Here is a 14,832-nt window from a genome sequence, read left to right as displayed (position 1 = left end):
TATACAGCATAACTACAGCAAATCTTAGGGACAAAAACGTAAGTTCGTTATATCCGTCAGTTCGTTATAAGCGTGTTCGTTATAACCGTAGTTTACTGAAATGTCCTGTCCGGTAAATATAGATTTAACAAGGGCCCTTTATACGTGTATATTGTTCAGAGAGGAGTTAAACCCAATTTTCACTGACTCACTAACTCGGCTTCTGTCACAGCTGACGATTTATTGTACAGAATGCAATAATATTTGAACACATTGCGAAAAATAACCACTATCTATGTATGTATGCGGTTCGTTTCGTTTTATTATTTTCCAATATAATTCCGTACTTTATTTTTCCCCAGCTTCTCGAAAACAATACGATACTTAAACATGCTCTGAAGAAATCATTTCCTTTACAGACACCTGTGGTGTTTCTTATTCTGAAATGCCTCCCCAACATATATTAATCATTGATCGGGGGTGGCCCAGTCGTCTAAGGCGCCGCAATTCGCTGTGCAGAGTTTCGTCTCTTGTGCACGCCAGAAACCTATGTTTTTTTCTAATCCCGGTTCGCCCCGATTATGCTTCTAGGTTTGTCATCCCCATACAAGTTCTTGTGGGTTTCACCACGTCTGAGACCTGCAACATTTCAGACTTTCCTTCCACATCTTTCTGACATGCTGCGATATAATTGGAATATTGTTGAAATTGGTGCTAAACCCAACTCACTCACTGAATCATTGGTCAATTCATTTTTTCAAATCGCACTCGGTATCATCATAAATACCGGTTTTTAGTTATAATGTAGGGTAATTTATAACTTATTCACCGGTAGATGTGCACATCTGATTGCTATTTCCGGCATATGTTACAAGAAAATTATACACAGTAATCTTAATATCTGCATATAAAACACTGTCTACCATAACAGTAAATACAACTGAAATTGTAAACCATCATATCTAATAATTTTGTTTTCTTACATTTTTAAAAATTTCTTTGAACAAGTTAGAAATTTCTTGTTCGTTTCCTGGGTATTTCTTTACGAAGGGGTGTGCATATATAGATCTATAAACCGAATTCTATGTTTATCCATACTATCTCTAGAATTTGTCCCATCCTGGTTAAACCTGATCGTGTAAGAAATCTAGTCATTTCATGATCCATTTACACTTAGCGGCAGCGCGTGTCACCTTTTGCGCGAGGATTATGTTTGTGAATGGGAATATAACACTGTATGGAGCTTGGTATCTATGTTTACAGAGCGTTTAACTCCGCGCCGCGTTAGTGGGCTCGCTTCATTGCATATTAATGCACTATATAACCAGGACGAGCGGTGTCGAGAGATTGTAATAGCTGTCTGCTGTTAGCACCGAAAGGCACATGTTTTTCTTGAGGGGTGAACTTGACAAAATGGACCAGTTGTGCCTTCATCACATTGAATTGGGTGTTAAAGATGGCTCTAAACTGATCCAGAAATTAACTTCTCAGTATTCTTTCAAGCTAATCGCCACCAGAACCTCTGCTGTTGCCAAACAGTGGGTGCTGACGACAGGCCAGGCTAGATTTCTCCTGACAGAAATTACATCCGAAGTCTATGAAGAAATAATCGCTGATCCGTTTGTCAATTTGTGGTTTGATCCGAACAGACTTGGCACGAATGGGTCGGAAAGAGAGAGAAATAGCAAGTTGAATTACGATTCAGCGTTCGATGTCGCAATTCAAGTCCAAGACATTGAAAAGTGTGTAAAGAAATTAATCGACTCCGGAGTGAAATGTCTCAGGCCGATTCAATGTCATAAGAGCGATCAAGGAGACGTGAAGACTGCCACTATCGTATCATGCGTTGGGGACGTGAAACACACCCTTGTGCAGAGTAATGGTTACAGAGGGCTGTTTATGCCAGGTTTTGCTCCAGTGACGTCTGATGGGACAGTGAATACAACTTCAGTTAACGGTTCCCACAATGTAAACAATGTACACTTAACCCATGTTGATCATGTGACATTTGTGTGTGAAATGGGGACGCTCAGTGATGTGCTCAGTTGGTATGAAAAACACTTCGGAATGGCCAGGTTCACGATAAACAGGTAGGTAAACAAGTCCTTTTTGACAATACAATATTCAACTAGTGTTGTCCTAATGGGTACCCATTCTGCTACTCGTTTAACATCCCTAGCATTAACCATGCCCAGCTGTTCTAAAGTTAATGTATGTGCATCTTGGGCGTTAAAATATGGTACTTGTTGTTACCATGTCTGGCGCTCGGCATTAAGGAGCTAAAACAAGAACTGGTCGGCTCGGAGTCAGTATACTGTGTCTGAGTGGAGTATTCATGTTAAACTGTGGCATGGTATCTCAGTGTGCTAGCACTGTAAATAGGCATCAGTCCGGACAAGTACAAGTGACCACACACACGTCCATGCACGTCGCTATATAAGTGCAACAGTCTTGGACGCGATGTTTAACCCAATTTCACCTCACCTCACCTCATCTCATTGACAATTTGTAATTTTATACATGTCAATTATTTGTTTCACAGTTATACTCAATTTTATTAATTGTTATATAAGTGTAATCTCGTACCATAGCAGTTGTAAGATGGCGAAGTGAATGTTTTTCAAAGGACGTAATATATATGACATCATAAATATGATGCCACAGGAGACACAAAACAAAGATGAGTAACAAGCAGAAGTGTTTGTTTGGCAACAAGGCCACATGTTATCGTTGTGGTTGTTGCATATCATAAAGTGTATTGTTTTATATTATTACAGAGTCATGGAGTGTATTATGATTGTATCTTAGTGTGACTATGTAAAGTTGAATGCGGGTGTGTGTATGAATGGATGAGTGTGAGCCTATGTGTGTGGATGAAAGTGAATACATGATGTACATAGGATACTTTGATATGCCTGGAATTAAAAATAAGATGATAAGTTATGGTAGGTTTATCAGGTGGGTCAATAACACCATTTAGCTAAATATTGCTAAATGACATTTATCCAAATAAATTCATTACGGTGGAATAAAATCATGATTATCAGTGAGATATGTTCAAGTAGGGATAAGATGTATGGATGAACATCTTCTTTATTGTGATAGGATAATAAAGATATGATCAGTGCCATGGTTAGGAACTGAAACTACCACTGATGAAATCAACAACGCCAGTCATCAGGTCAAGCAGATGTTGATTGAATGACGCACTGTCAGACACTACTGTACATAGTTAGCTGTTGTCTGTCAACAGATACTTTATTCACCATAATAAGCCCCCTTGGTGCTTAGAAAATTGACAATCAGAGGATACTTATTATGAAAGGGTAAGATATATATGGATGAACAACTTCTTTATTTCAACTAGGAGCGACGTTTTGGTGTAGGTTCTAACACCGTTATCAAACAAGTGATGAACAGAGTATGGTTAACAAGTATATATAATTAGGACAGGAGGCAGTGTTTATACAGTTGAGTAGGTTTAAGATGCAGTTACACTGCTGGAGTGGAGAAGCCATGAAGTTTATAATACTGGCTTCACTCTTTTGTTAATATTACAGACTTCACCGACCAATATGCTTTACCCTTCTATGTACATAACGGGCTTCTCCACTCCAGCAGTGTAACTGCATCTTAAACCTACTCAATTGTATAAACAGTATAAACAGTTTTGTTACAATATAGATCTTGATTATGGAACAGGTCGTCTTGACTGGGTGTCACCATTTTGTTTGAAGCAAATGCAAGTGATATCAGAGGTGGAATCTGATTGGTAAGTAGGAGGGACATAGAAGGGACATAACTTGTAATAGCCACTATGGGCGCTACGATTGAACCAACAAATTCCAGCCTAGCTTTTAAGGTCCCTTGCCTCAGGAAGATGAGAATATATGGACTGTCGTGTAAAACTTCAGACGTAGTACAGGGAGCTTATAATGAATACTTGCAGATTATGCAATCAGTAGGTCAGGTGGTGTGTGCTGGAACAGGGTGTTTGATACATTGAATATGGTACAATAGATATTTATATATGCACATGTTGCCAGGTACAGAGCGAGTTTTTATTGCCAATTGAGGATGTAATTAAATCTGATGGGCTATAAAAATATGTATCATGCTATGAACATTCGACCTAGAATCATTTTAATGATCACAAACATTCCACACACATGAAGTATTTATTTCTTCTTTAATTCATACTTTCAATTGAACTTGTGAATTGAACAGTAAACACATATATAGCCCCTGTGGTGGTGAGTAGTTAGAACCAGTCCTTTGTTATAGGATGGGGTGGGTAAGAGAGAACCAGGGAGGTCGCCAAAAAATATGACACTCTCTAGCGGAGGGTCATAAAATATTATGCACATAAAATATATCATTAGCGTTAAAAATGTCGACTTTGCAATTTCCTATCTTACCCCTGTCGTCCTTCAAGATCATTGGCAGTCATAACATCTGCTGGCATATTTCTCTATAGGTCATGATAGGTTGTAATGTGCTAATTAGTATCATACAACTATGACTAGATAATAATATCTCTTACAATTTTTAGTTATTTTCAAATATTTCCTACTTTTTGTCAGCGTATATCATTATATAAAATGGAAAAAATAACAAACTTTCTAAGGCAAATAAATGTATACGGCGAACTGATTTTTTTCCCTGACTATTTAGTGGCATGTAGAGCGAACTGAGAAATCTCCCCCAGTGTTAAGTGTCACTGACAAATGGTTATACTCAATCCACACAATCAGTGGTGACAATTCAACCTTGTTAAACTTGCATTAGGTTAATCTTATCTGTAATTGGACTGATCTTGGATGTAAAATAAACAGTGAACATAGAACATTAAGGTCATCTCAACAATTAATGTTATTCGTTTTATCTATATGGCAGACATTTTCTTAGAGAAAAGGTATATATACAGTATATATAAACGAACAATGTATCGAATGAACTGATTTTTCTCATCCCTGGGAGTTCGTTATGTCCATGTTCTACTGTAAATGTACTTGATCAGTGAAGACATTAAAATAATCTGGTCAGGCATAAAAGTCATCTTGTTGACAAATTTATTGAACCAATTGAGCAAACTGAATATGTACATATTTATATCGGATTTACTTTAATGAATTATATATTGTTATATAAATAATGCATTTTGAAGACATTATTCATGTTATGCTGTAGTTTATTATAATTACATATGTGACCAATAATGTGAAAACAATTTCATAGATTCTTTTCAAATTTGGCAAACACTTTTTATTCCTATAGGAGAGATGCAGTGCCAAGTTTCATTTAATGTTTTGATTTTCTGAAAAAATACATCTTTTTTCATTTTTCTACTCAGAATTTTGAGTTATTTGTATACATTCTTGTGTCCACTATTTTGTTGTGGCAGAGATGGAGTCATTCAGGGACAATAGCCATAACCCAGTTGAATCAGACAGGCCCCACAGGTCTCCATACTCCAGCATGACCATGACATGGAGACCCGTGAAGATCCGGGGTAGAATAGGCCTTCAGCCACCCATGCTTGCTGTAAAAGGCGACTATGCTTGTTGTAAGAGGCGACTAACGGGAACGGGTGGTCAGGCTCGCTAACTTGGTTGATCCAATTGCGTGGATCGATGCTCATGATATTAATCACTGGATTGTCTGGTCCAGACTCGATTATATACAGACCGCCATCATATAGCTGGAATATTGCTGAGCTCGGCTATACAACAAACCAACCAACCAACAACCAACCATGACATGGAGACCAATTACTTCTCTGAAATGCATTTATATGGATTTATTAATATGCATTTATCATTGAATGGTAACTGTCTTATGCCACGTAGGTTACCAACATGCTATGCTTTACACAACAATGCAAAGACTCGCTCCCCTCTCGTCTGAATGGAATAGCCCAACATTGGCACATTAGTTTATAATGATAATGACCCGTTAGGACAATGGACATAACACACCTTAGTGGGAAGTGACATCCATCTCAATCTATCATAAGTTTCTTCCCACAGAATCAACAACTGGTCAGAGTGATGTTACTATCACTTGTAGCTTTGCTGTCAATTGCATAAATCAACATAATAACATTCTAATCAAGCACAACGAATGTTGACAGCAAATCCTAACTTTGTGTTGCACATACTGTACATTGCCATCTATAAGGCAAGTGTTTTGTACCTAGTGAGTGACTAGTTTTACGCCACATAGCAATATTCCAGCAATATGCTACAATTGCTACCAAAAATGGGCTTCACACATGGTATCCATGTGGGGAATTGAATCCGGGTCCTCGCCATGACAACAGCTTTAGAAATTGGCACTATTCCTATAGTCCTTGCCAAACGGCCCAATAGTTCAGATATCATAAGGACTAGTAGACATTTGCCCATCTTAAGGGTTTGCTATATGTTATCATTATAAGGACTAGTGGGCTAAAACTGTTAGTTTCTCTCACCTGACAAGCTAACGCTTTAACTGCTAGGCTACCCTACTATAAAGTGGGGTCACCCTTTACATGGGATAGATCTTACAGTTTTTTCCAGCTGTTTCACTTTCAGGTTCTACTGGTGATGCCAATCGGCATTTTATACCCAGCCTGGCACTGATGTTGTTTGTCAGTACAACTTTGCACTTTGTCCGAAATAACACAAAAACTGTGTATAATCACCAACATATATTTTCTGAAAATAAAGTTTAAATGAGCATCGCTTCGATCTAGATTGCCAAGCCAGCTGACATGGTTGCAGTTTTTATCCACTCTTTCAGAGATGAGGATGAGAAGGAGGGCATGGTGATCCAGGGGGACAACATCGGGTTGAGGATGATGGCCTTCGAGTACTGGAAGTGTGCCGAGGTGGGTCTGACGACACCGAGCCGGAACCAGGATCGGATTACATTTGTACTGGCAGAGTCCTTGCCTTGTCAAGGTAAGACAATGTTTCTGGTCAGAATAGGTCCCCAGTACCCCATGCTGTCAAAAGACCAACTAAAATGAGGATTGGTGTTCACAGTGTGGGGCCTGATTAACCTTATGTTGTCATGCCCAGATACATCTTCCTGAGGCAAGGGAGTTAACTGACTATAAAAGTCCAGTTTCCGCCCTTGCTGAAATAGGCTGAAATTCCGGAGTTACATCTGATTGGTCAGTTGAAGGGACATAAAAGGGACATAACCGGTAATAGTCACTGGTGGCGCTACGATCAAGCTGGAAATTCCACCCTTAAAGTTCAGCAAGTTTGGAAAAGTTTGGACTTTTACAGTCAGTTCACTCCCTTGCCTCGGGACAATGGACCATATGTTCAACCACTTGCTTTCCCACCCCAGTAGCAGGCACAGGTGGCACAGTGGTCTAAGATGCAGAGTTGTGTCCCTAAAGAAGCCAGAAACAAACAAAATAAAAGCAAGTCTAGCCAGATCTGTTGTCAAATCAGGATCAGGAATAAAAGTATTTTCAGAGCAGTGATGTGTGTTGCGTAATGAAAGATTTAATAGATTATGTGTTATTCTAGAATTCAACAGAACTCTGTTTTAGATTTAGAAATTTACCTTTGGCATGTTTAGGTTTTGAAAATATGTAAATGGTTCTTGAATTTCACTTGTTGTTGTGATTATACATTTACCAGTAATCATGTAGCTGTCCTTTGTTTATGGAACTGTCAAGACAAGGAGGGGGCTTTGTGTACAAAGCTCCATCTTATGTGGTATGTGATTGGTTTAATTACCGGTAATGTAGCAGATCACTTTTGACAAATCAGATTCATGCAATCCTACTCATGGTCTCAGTAACGAAATGTGCTTCGATTTGACACTTATGAATGTGGCTTTTCAGTTCCTGTGCACTGAGTTTCACATGCAATAAAGTTGAGTGATAGCAGACTGTTGGAACCAGGCTCAGCAATGATACTGGATATCCTGGTACATGCCAAGTTTGGTTGAATGAGAACAGACAGGTTTAAGTTCACTTCTGTATTTCAGGGCCGAGTCAGGTTGACACATTCCTCCAGCAGCACAACGGCCCCGGGGTGCAGCATATAGCTCTACACACACCCGACATCATCTCCACCATTGCTGGGCTCAGACAGAAGGGAGTCAAGTTCGCTGAGCCACCATCCTGTTATTATATGGAGGTAAGAATAATCCCCTATAATTGTCCAACACAGATTGTGACAGACTCCGAACAAGTATGATGTTACCCATGTAATCAGTGTGTGTTTGAATTCATGCCCAACTCCCTGGGGATCATTCCTAAAGATGCAGGCTTTTTTGGATATCAGACTGTCCAACACATATTATGACAAGTATGATGTTACCTCTTCGATAAGTGTTCATTTCAATTTCATTCTCAACTCCCTGGGGATCATACCAAATCATACAGGCTTGTTTGGATTGTAGATTGTCTAACACAGATTGTGACAAGCATGATGTTACCCCTGCAATAAGTGTGTGTTTGAATTCCATTCTCAACTCCCTGGGGATTATTCCAAAACATACAGGCTTGTTTGGATGGCAGAAACAGACTATGAAACTTAATTTCATCTAAAGTTTTTGATTTTCTGTCCATATTCTGTTTTGATAATTTATTTTCATGCATCATTCAGACCATTAGCTTGGTAGGTAAGGTGTTTGCCAAAGGAATTGGTTTAGGTCTCTATTGCAGTGATAGTGTTGCTCTTATTGGTAGATTGATGTAAGGCCCTTATGGGGTAGTGGTGTAGCCTAGTGGTTGAAGCATTCAATCATCGCTACAGACCTGGGTTTGATACCCCAAATGGGTACAATGTGGGAAGCACATTTTTGAGACGTAAGATGGCTGGAATATTGCTAAAATCAACATACCGTATTCGACGTAATAAGCACCCAGGGCACTCTCAAAATTAGAAATAGGGGGCTCTAATTAGAATATTATTTTGAGTTGAAAAATCGTAAATTTCGTTGTTTATGCTGACAGCCTGAAATGTTTATATACGACAGAAATATTTTTCCAGGATTTAATTGTCCATAATTAAGGGTGCATATAACATATGAGTACGTATTATACACAAATAAATAAGTCTTGTGTACGTAAACCACTTGGAAGGGGTGCTAATTGAGATTGTTCACTTGCCAATATATTGGCAAATATCGCCGTGGGCGCTTATTAGAGCAGGGCGCTTATTGCGTCGAATACGGTAAACCCTTTTCATTCACAGAGATTTACCAGGCCTTTCTATTTGACAGTCCAGGGAACTCTCACTTATGTTTTTGGGGGCTTAATTCTTTGGTTTGCATCCATTCTCAGTTTTTATGGGTATAGGACATCAAGTGGGGCTAGTAGGATTAAATTCAGAAATAATTTGGTTTTACAAATCTCCATGGTGACAGGAAGGAAAGCTGGAAGAGATACAGACAATAGGGTTGAAGCCCGAGCTGCTTAAGTCACAGGGGATCCTGATTGATATGGAGGCTGACGCTGACAAACAGGACAGTGCAGACACACACAGGTGAGAGATGCTCCTGCATTATGGGTGTTCCCTAGAGTGAGTGAGTGAGTTGGGTTTAACGCTGCTTTTAACAGTATTCCAGTTATATCGCGGCGTGTCAGCTTAATGTGTGAGGAAAGCCCCAAGTGATGCATGTCTTAGACGTTTACCACCTCTGTGAAACCCACGAGCACGGGTATGGTGCGGACAAACCTAGAAACATAACAGGGGCGAACCGGGATTCGAACCCACAATCATAGGTTTCTGGCGTGCCCAAGGGACACAACTCTGCACAGCGAATCGCGGTGCCTTAGACGACTGGGCCACCCGCGCCCCCTATTCCCTAGAAACACAGGGTTTATTTGATTTGGTGTCTTCTGTGTGATCCCATGGTTTAAGATGTCCTTCCCAAAGCCTTAAGTCAGTTGCCTAAATATAAATAGATATAAAATTTAAGATAATATGACATGTCAACACTTAAGAAAAATCGATCTTGAAACAGATTCCACTTGGCATAAAAGGCAAAATATTGTGGAAATTATATGAATGGGTTGCTGAAAGTGATGACACCAGGTGTTCGCGAACATGTTTGATTTTTAACATATTTTTTCATTTTGAAAATTGTCAGTTGGGAGAAATAAGAAAGAAATGAAACAGTGCTTTGAGATGCAAAGTGAAAGTGTTTCTGTAAGCAAGGATTATATCCAACCTAAATATTATCTCGGGGGAAGTTTTACTCTAGAGTATAGTATCCTACCTTAGTGCCACACTGGTGTGGGTTCAAATTCACCTGACACTTGAGAATTTCATCCCCAGGATGAAAAATAGGGAAGGATAATTTTCACTCTTACATTACATCCCTTTTTGTATGGACCCAGATTGAATATGTTGTTGTACTGAAATTAGTGAACAGAAAAAAAACGGATTAAAAAAAGCCTTACATTTACCATGTGTACATGGATGATACTAACCCCTGACCTTGTTGTGCCTTGTTGCCTTGGTTCCCTCAGAAGTATCAACTTAATAATGGCTTTATTCAAATTAGAGACAAGCATCAAATTGTTTTGAAACAAGTATCAACAGAGGCACCAAGGCTCTTAGCAAATACACCATATACCCCACATACACAATGGCAAGTCTTTCAGATATCTGATGCAAAAGTTCATCCACACTGTGTTTGACCTTGTTTGACCTTTACAATCAGTGCCACAGTAACCCCACATATACACTGACAATGTTGACTGGCTTTTCTTTTAGATATTTGATGCAGAGGTTCTGCCACCATGTGTTTGACCTTGTTTGACCTTGACACCCAGTGCGACAGTGACCCCACATATACGCTGACCATGTTGACTGGCTTTTCTTTCAGATATCGGATGCTAAAGTTTGCCCATCCGCTGTTTGACCTGACACCCAGTGCGACAGTAACAACACATACACACTGACCATGTTGACTGGCTTTACTTTCAGATATCTGATGCAAAAGTTTACCCTCCCACTGTTCGACCGCGACACTCTGTTCTTAGAAATCATCCAGCGATGTGGAGCGTCAGGGTTCGGTTTCGGAAACATCAAAGCACTGTGGAGGTCTGTGTCAGCATACCTGTCCAAGAGCGGCAGTCAGAATCTCTGAGATGTGAGCCAGGATCTGGCGGTGGTATAAACACAGAAAGTGTCCTACCATCACAGTCATACACTGGCATGTTATATCAACCTCGAAAATCATGGGGTCCTTGTCATAACCCTAATGCTAAACATCCGAATATTAAGTTATCATAATAGAATAGATTTTCATGTTTTGTTATTGTTTTGATTGGAAATCTATTTGATCCGATTCAATTTGTTGGCTAAAATGGATGTGGAGCCATTTTGATTTTGCTAGACCTGCTCAGAGGTTGATATTTGACCAAGACTGCTGCAAATGACTAAAAGTTCCAAAATTAAGAGTTTCCAATTTCATGTTTACATGTATACTGTATGGTTATAACTAACTTGATGGATTTGTAGAGGTGATATGAGAAACAAGAGGCTTTCATGTTTAGTTTTACATTATTGCTTCAAATGTAATGTTAATATAAAAAATTAAATACTTTTGAATTTAAGAAAATGGGAACTTAAAAAAATCCCTAGTTTGAACAAAATAACAATAGTTCCCCGATTTGCTTGCCAAGGGCACTTGATTTGGAATCCTAGGTAAATCGCTCTGGTAACTAAAATAGCCTTGAATGGCTATCACATTATTACTTATATACGGGAACACTGATGGCCCAGTGGTTTCAGCTGTTTCTGTGTGGAGTTGCATCCCTTAGGTGTGCCAGAATCCAATGATAACTGTAATACTGTTCAAAGTAGTGTAATACCCAATTCAAATAATTTGTGAGTTAATAAAGGATAAATATGGTATTTTTCATTTGCTTCAGTATTTGTTATTGATTGTATAATCAGAACAATATCTTTTAATTCTTTAATACAGACTACTTTTGGTAATAACTTGCTGTGCTTTGCTTGATAACTTGTTAAGCTCGTTGATAACAAACATATGTTATTTGGGAATATTTTTTCAGCATATTGTATATACCAGAATAATCAGGGCTTGCAGTTGTGATAAATAATATAACAATCATTTTTAATCAAAATATGTGTATACTGAAATCTGAATATTATCAACAATTCACAATATCAAATAAGTAAATTTGGGAATCATGCAGAACTTGTTACATGTTTTGTTAAGAACACAATCAAGAGATGTTTCAATTTGTATTTCGACTCCAGTGTGTCATTGTAAAGCATAATAGTTTTTCTTAGTGCTATTTGTACATTTTGTATTTGTATAGACATTTGCTATAGACATTTAATAAAGGTCATCACCGAGGGCTACAACAAGGCTTCCAGATATAAATAGTCATGTGAGAAGACTTGAGTGTCCTTGCACATGACACTAGATTTGTCTTTTGATGAATATGGTTATGTAAACATGTTTTGACATAAAACGGAATATTAACTGTTTTGAAACAGTCAACCCATTATGTCTACAAAGCGAATGTTAAGCCAGCACTGTAGCCACCACTTCGTTTATCTGTATGGTGGAATTCTTCCATTATTCATGGACATGCTCAACGTTCTTGGTTACTATGGTTACTGAAGACATTTAATGAAATAGTTTACCTCATGCACTAAATTATTTGGGACAGCAAAATTAATGTATTTGTTTAGTTGGCTGTTTATTTACAGTTTGTGTACGCAATTATTTATTGCTAATAATTATAGAGATAAATAGAGCCGCATATTGGTAGCTAATTGTCTGCTGAACATGGAAGCCCTCGTTGATGACCTTGTTTTGTTCTTTTTCCTGTAATATAGTAGTATGATTATACAGGATGAGTTTGTTCTGTTATATTGGAATCATTTGTCAGATTTCTGTTGAGGTAACCCGAAACACAGAGGGGGCCTTGGCATGTTTCTACATTATGTGATTACATTTTTTGTTGTTGCATCGACTGAATTCAACAGTGCCTAGTAGGGGAACACAAGTTGTAACAAGTCAACAGGGTGCACGGGAATAACGCACGCACGAATACGGTGTTAGCGTTGGATGTCTCAACGTGCATGATTCCCATGCACTCTTTCGAGTTAAGTTGATTGGTTCAACTGTGTCATATGGCCCTGTGATGCAGGGGTAGCATTTTGCAGATGGCTGTTTCAATGAATGCTCGTTTCACCCGTGACGAACAGGTCTGGTTGTTAAAATACAGTGATAGCTGAATAGACAGATTTTTTATTCATGCACCGATTGTCTTTAAATGTAATATCCAGTTATGTATGACTGTTTAATAATCTCATACCAACTTTGACTGGAGTAGGTCCCATAGTTTTTCAGATATTGTAGTAAACGTCGGTACCTTAAATTACCTTCCAGACTATATGTACCAGTATTTACACAAGGATATGTCACTATTAAGAATCTGACATTTCCATTGGTTAATCCGTACCACACGACGAAACAATATATTTCAATGTATAACCCCAAATCATGTGACTCACACTGACCTGAAATATTGACTCGTCACATGATCAGTTTTGACCTGTCACGTGATAAATATTGACAAGATGGTGTCTGGTATACTACATTTTACCATTCGCAGCTAAGTTACTGTAATGAAACAGAGGACGGTTTAAAGACTTCAAAAACTTTAACGTGAATTTTGCTTTTAGGAAACAATTATTATTCTTGACAAGGTCAATATGCAAAAACAAGGACCCTCAGACCCAACCCCTTGGGCGGTCTGACCGGACCACCTCAAGGGTCGGGTTCTTGATTTCGCATATTTACCTCGTCAAAGAGTAATTATTTGTATGATATCATGGTGACACCTCGATGAGAAAACACAGTCTCCATCCCCCGAGTACCAGCTACTTGCTGGCAGGCAATGGGTGTCAAACAGGTGTCAAACAGATGCAGATAGATTACGGTGTCTCAGTCGGGTAGAATGTCCTGTATCACGTGATTAGAAACAGTTAAAGAAATGATTAAACTTCATTACAATTAATACCAGATTAATCAGATGGTGGCATAAACACAATTGGACCAATATGGATCTTGGAATAATTACATAGTTACAAAGGTAGAGATGACAACAGAACAGTATACCCCTTTTACCAGACACTTCAGCAAAAAAATGTTCTAAACTTTTAAAACTGATAATTTATGATCCTTCTCCCGAAGCATGTCGCAGTCACTGATGCAGATTGCCTGGTTTATTTATTGTGCCTTTGTAAAGCATGTGTTGAAATGTGTTGTTCCATGCGGTGTTAACTGTTTTATGCTAACTCGGATCAGAAGGAAATATCAGACTTGATTTTTATATTAGTTACACCATTCAAGTTTTTGTGCACCAGAAATTTATAAAAATTTCAAAATGAACAAAGAAATATTTCCATTATGTGGACTTTCTTCATTCAGACAGAGCTGATTTTGGCCACATGTAAAGATATTTAAATAGTTCATATCATATTTATGAGAAAGTCTAAAATGATGTACCTTAAGATAAAAGCATGTTAATTGCTAAGTAAGTCATATCTTACTGGTCTCGGACATTGAGACCGATAGATATTGATTGTGTGGAAGTATCTAAGTGTGCAAAATGTTTTTGCAAATCAGTTGGGTGGGACTACAAGATGACCTACGTTACTCAACAAGCAAAAAACGCAGTTGAGTTTTTTCCCTGTAACACTACATATTTATTTTATTATTTTGATAATATTTTAACTCAGAGGTGTAAATAAATAAATCCCTATAAGAATTTCAGTAGCGAGTCAGGCTTGGGACATTTCGGAGCCCTTAGCCAAATTGAAATTTTGCTAGCAACAGGCTCTGTGG

At 38.4% G+C, this 14,832-nt stretch overlaps 1 protein-coding gene across 1 annotated transcript; it reads left to right on the top strand.

The window, feature by feature from the left end:
- Positions 1-1,357: 1,357 nt before the first annotated feature.
- On the top strand, positions 1,358-14,705 carry LOC139452265 (4-hydroxyphenylpyruvate dioxygenase-like protein). Its single transcript, XM_071233665.1, has 5 exons — positions 1,358-2,069; positions 6,763-6,923; positions 7,972-8,123; positions 9,358-9,476; positions 10,926-14,705. The coding sequence occupies exons 1-5, from the start codon at positions 1,363-1,365 to the stop codon at positions 11,086-11,088; spliced, it is 1,302 nt and encodes a 433-aa protein (XP_071089766.1). The 5' UTR covers positions 1,358-1,362; the 3' UTR covers positions 11,089-14,705.
- The last annotated feature ends 127 nt before the right edge of the window (positions 14,706-14,832 follow it).

The sequence above is a fragment of the Haliotis cracherodii genome, unplaced genomic scaffold, assembly GCF_022045235.1.
Source record: "Haliotis cracherodii isolate W230 unplaced genomic scaffold, xgHalCrac1.p SCAF_9, whole genome shotgun sequence".
Classification (NCBI taxonomy): Eukaryota; Metazoa; Mollusca; class Gastropoda; order Lepetellida; family Haliotidae; genus Haliotis; species Haliotis cracherodii.
The sequence above is the reverse complement of the archived record's forward strand: the minus strand, read 5'-3'. Positions and strand labels throughout refer to the sequence as shown.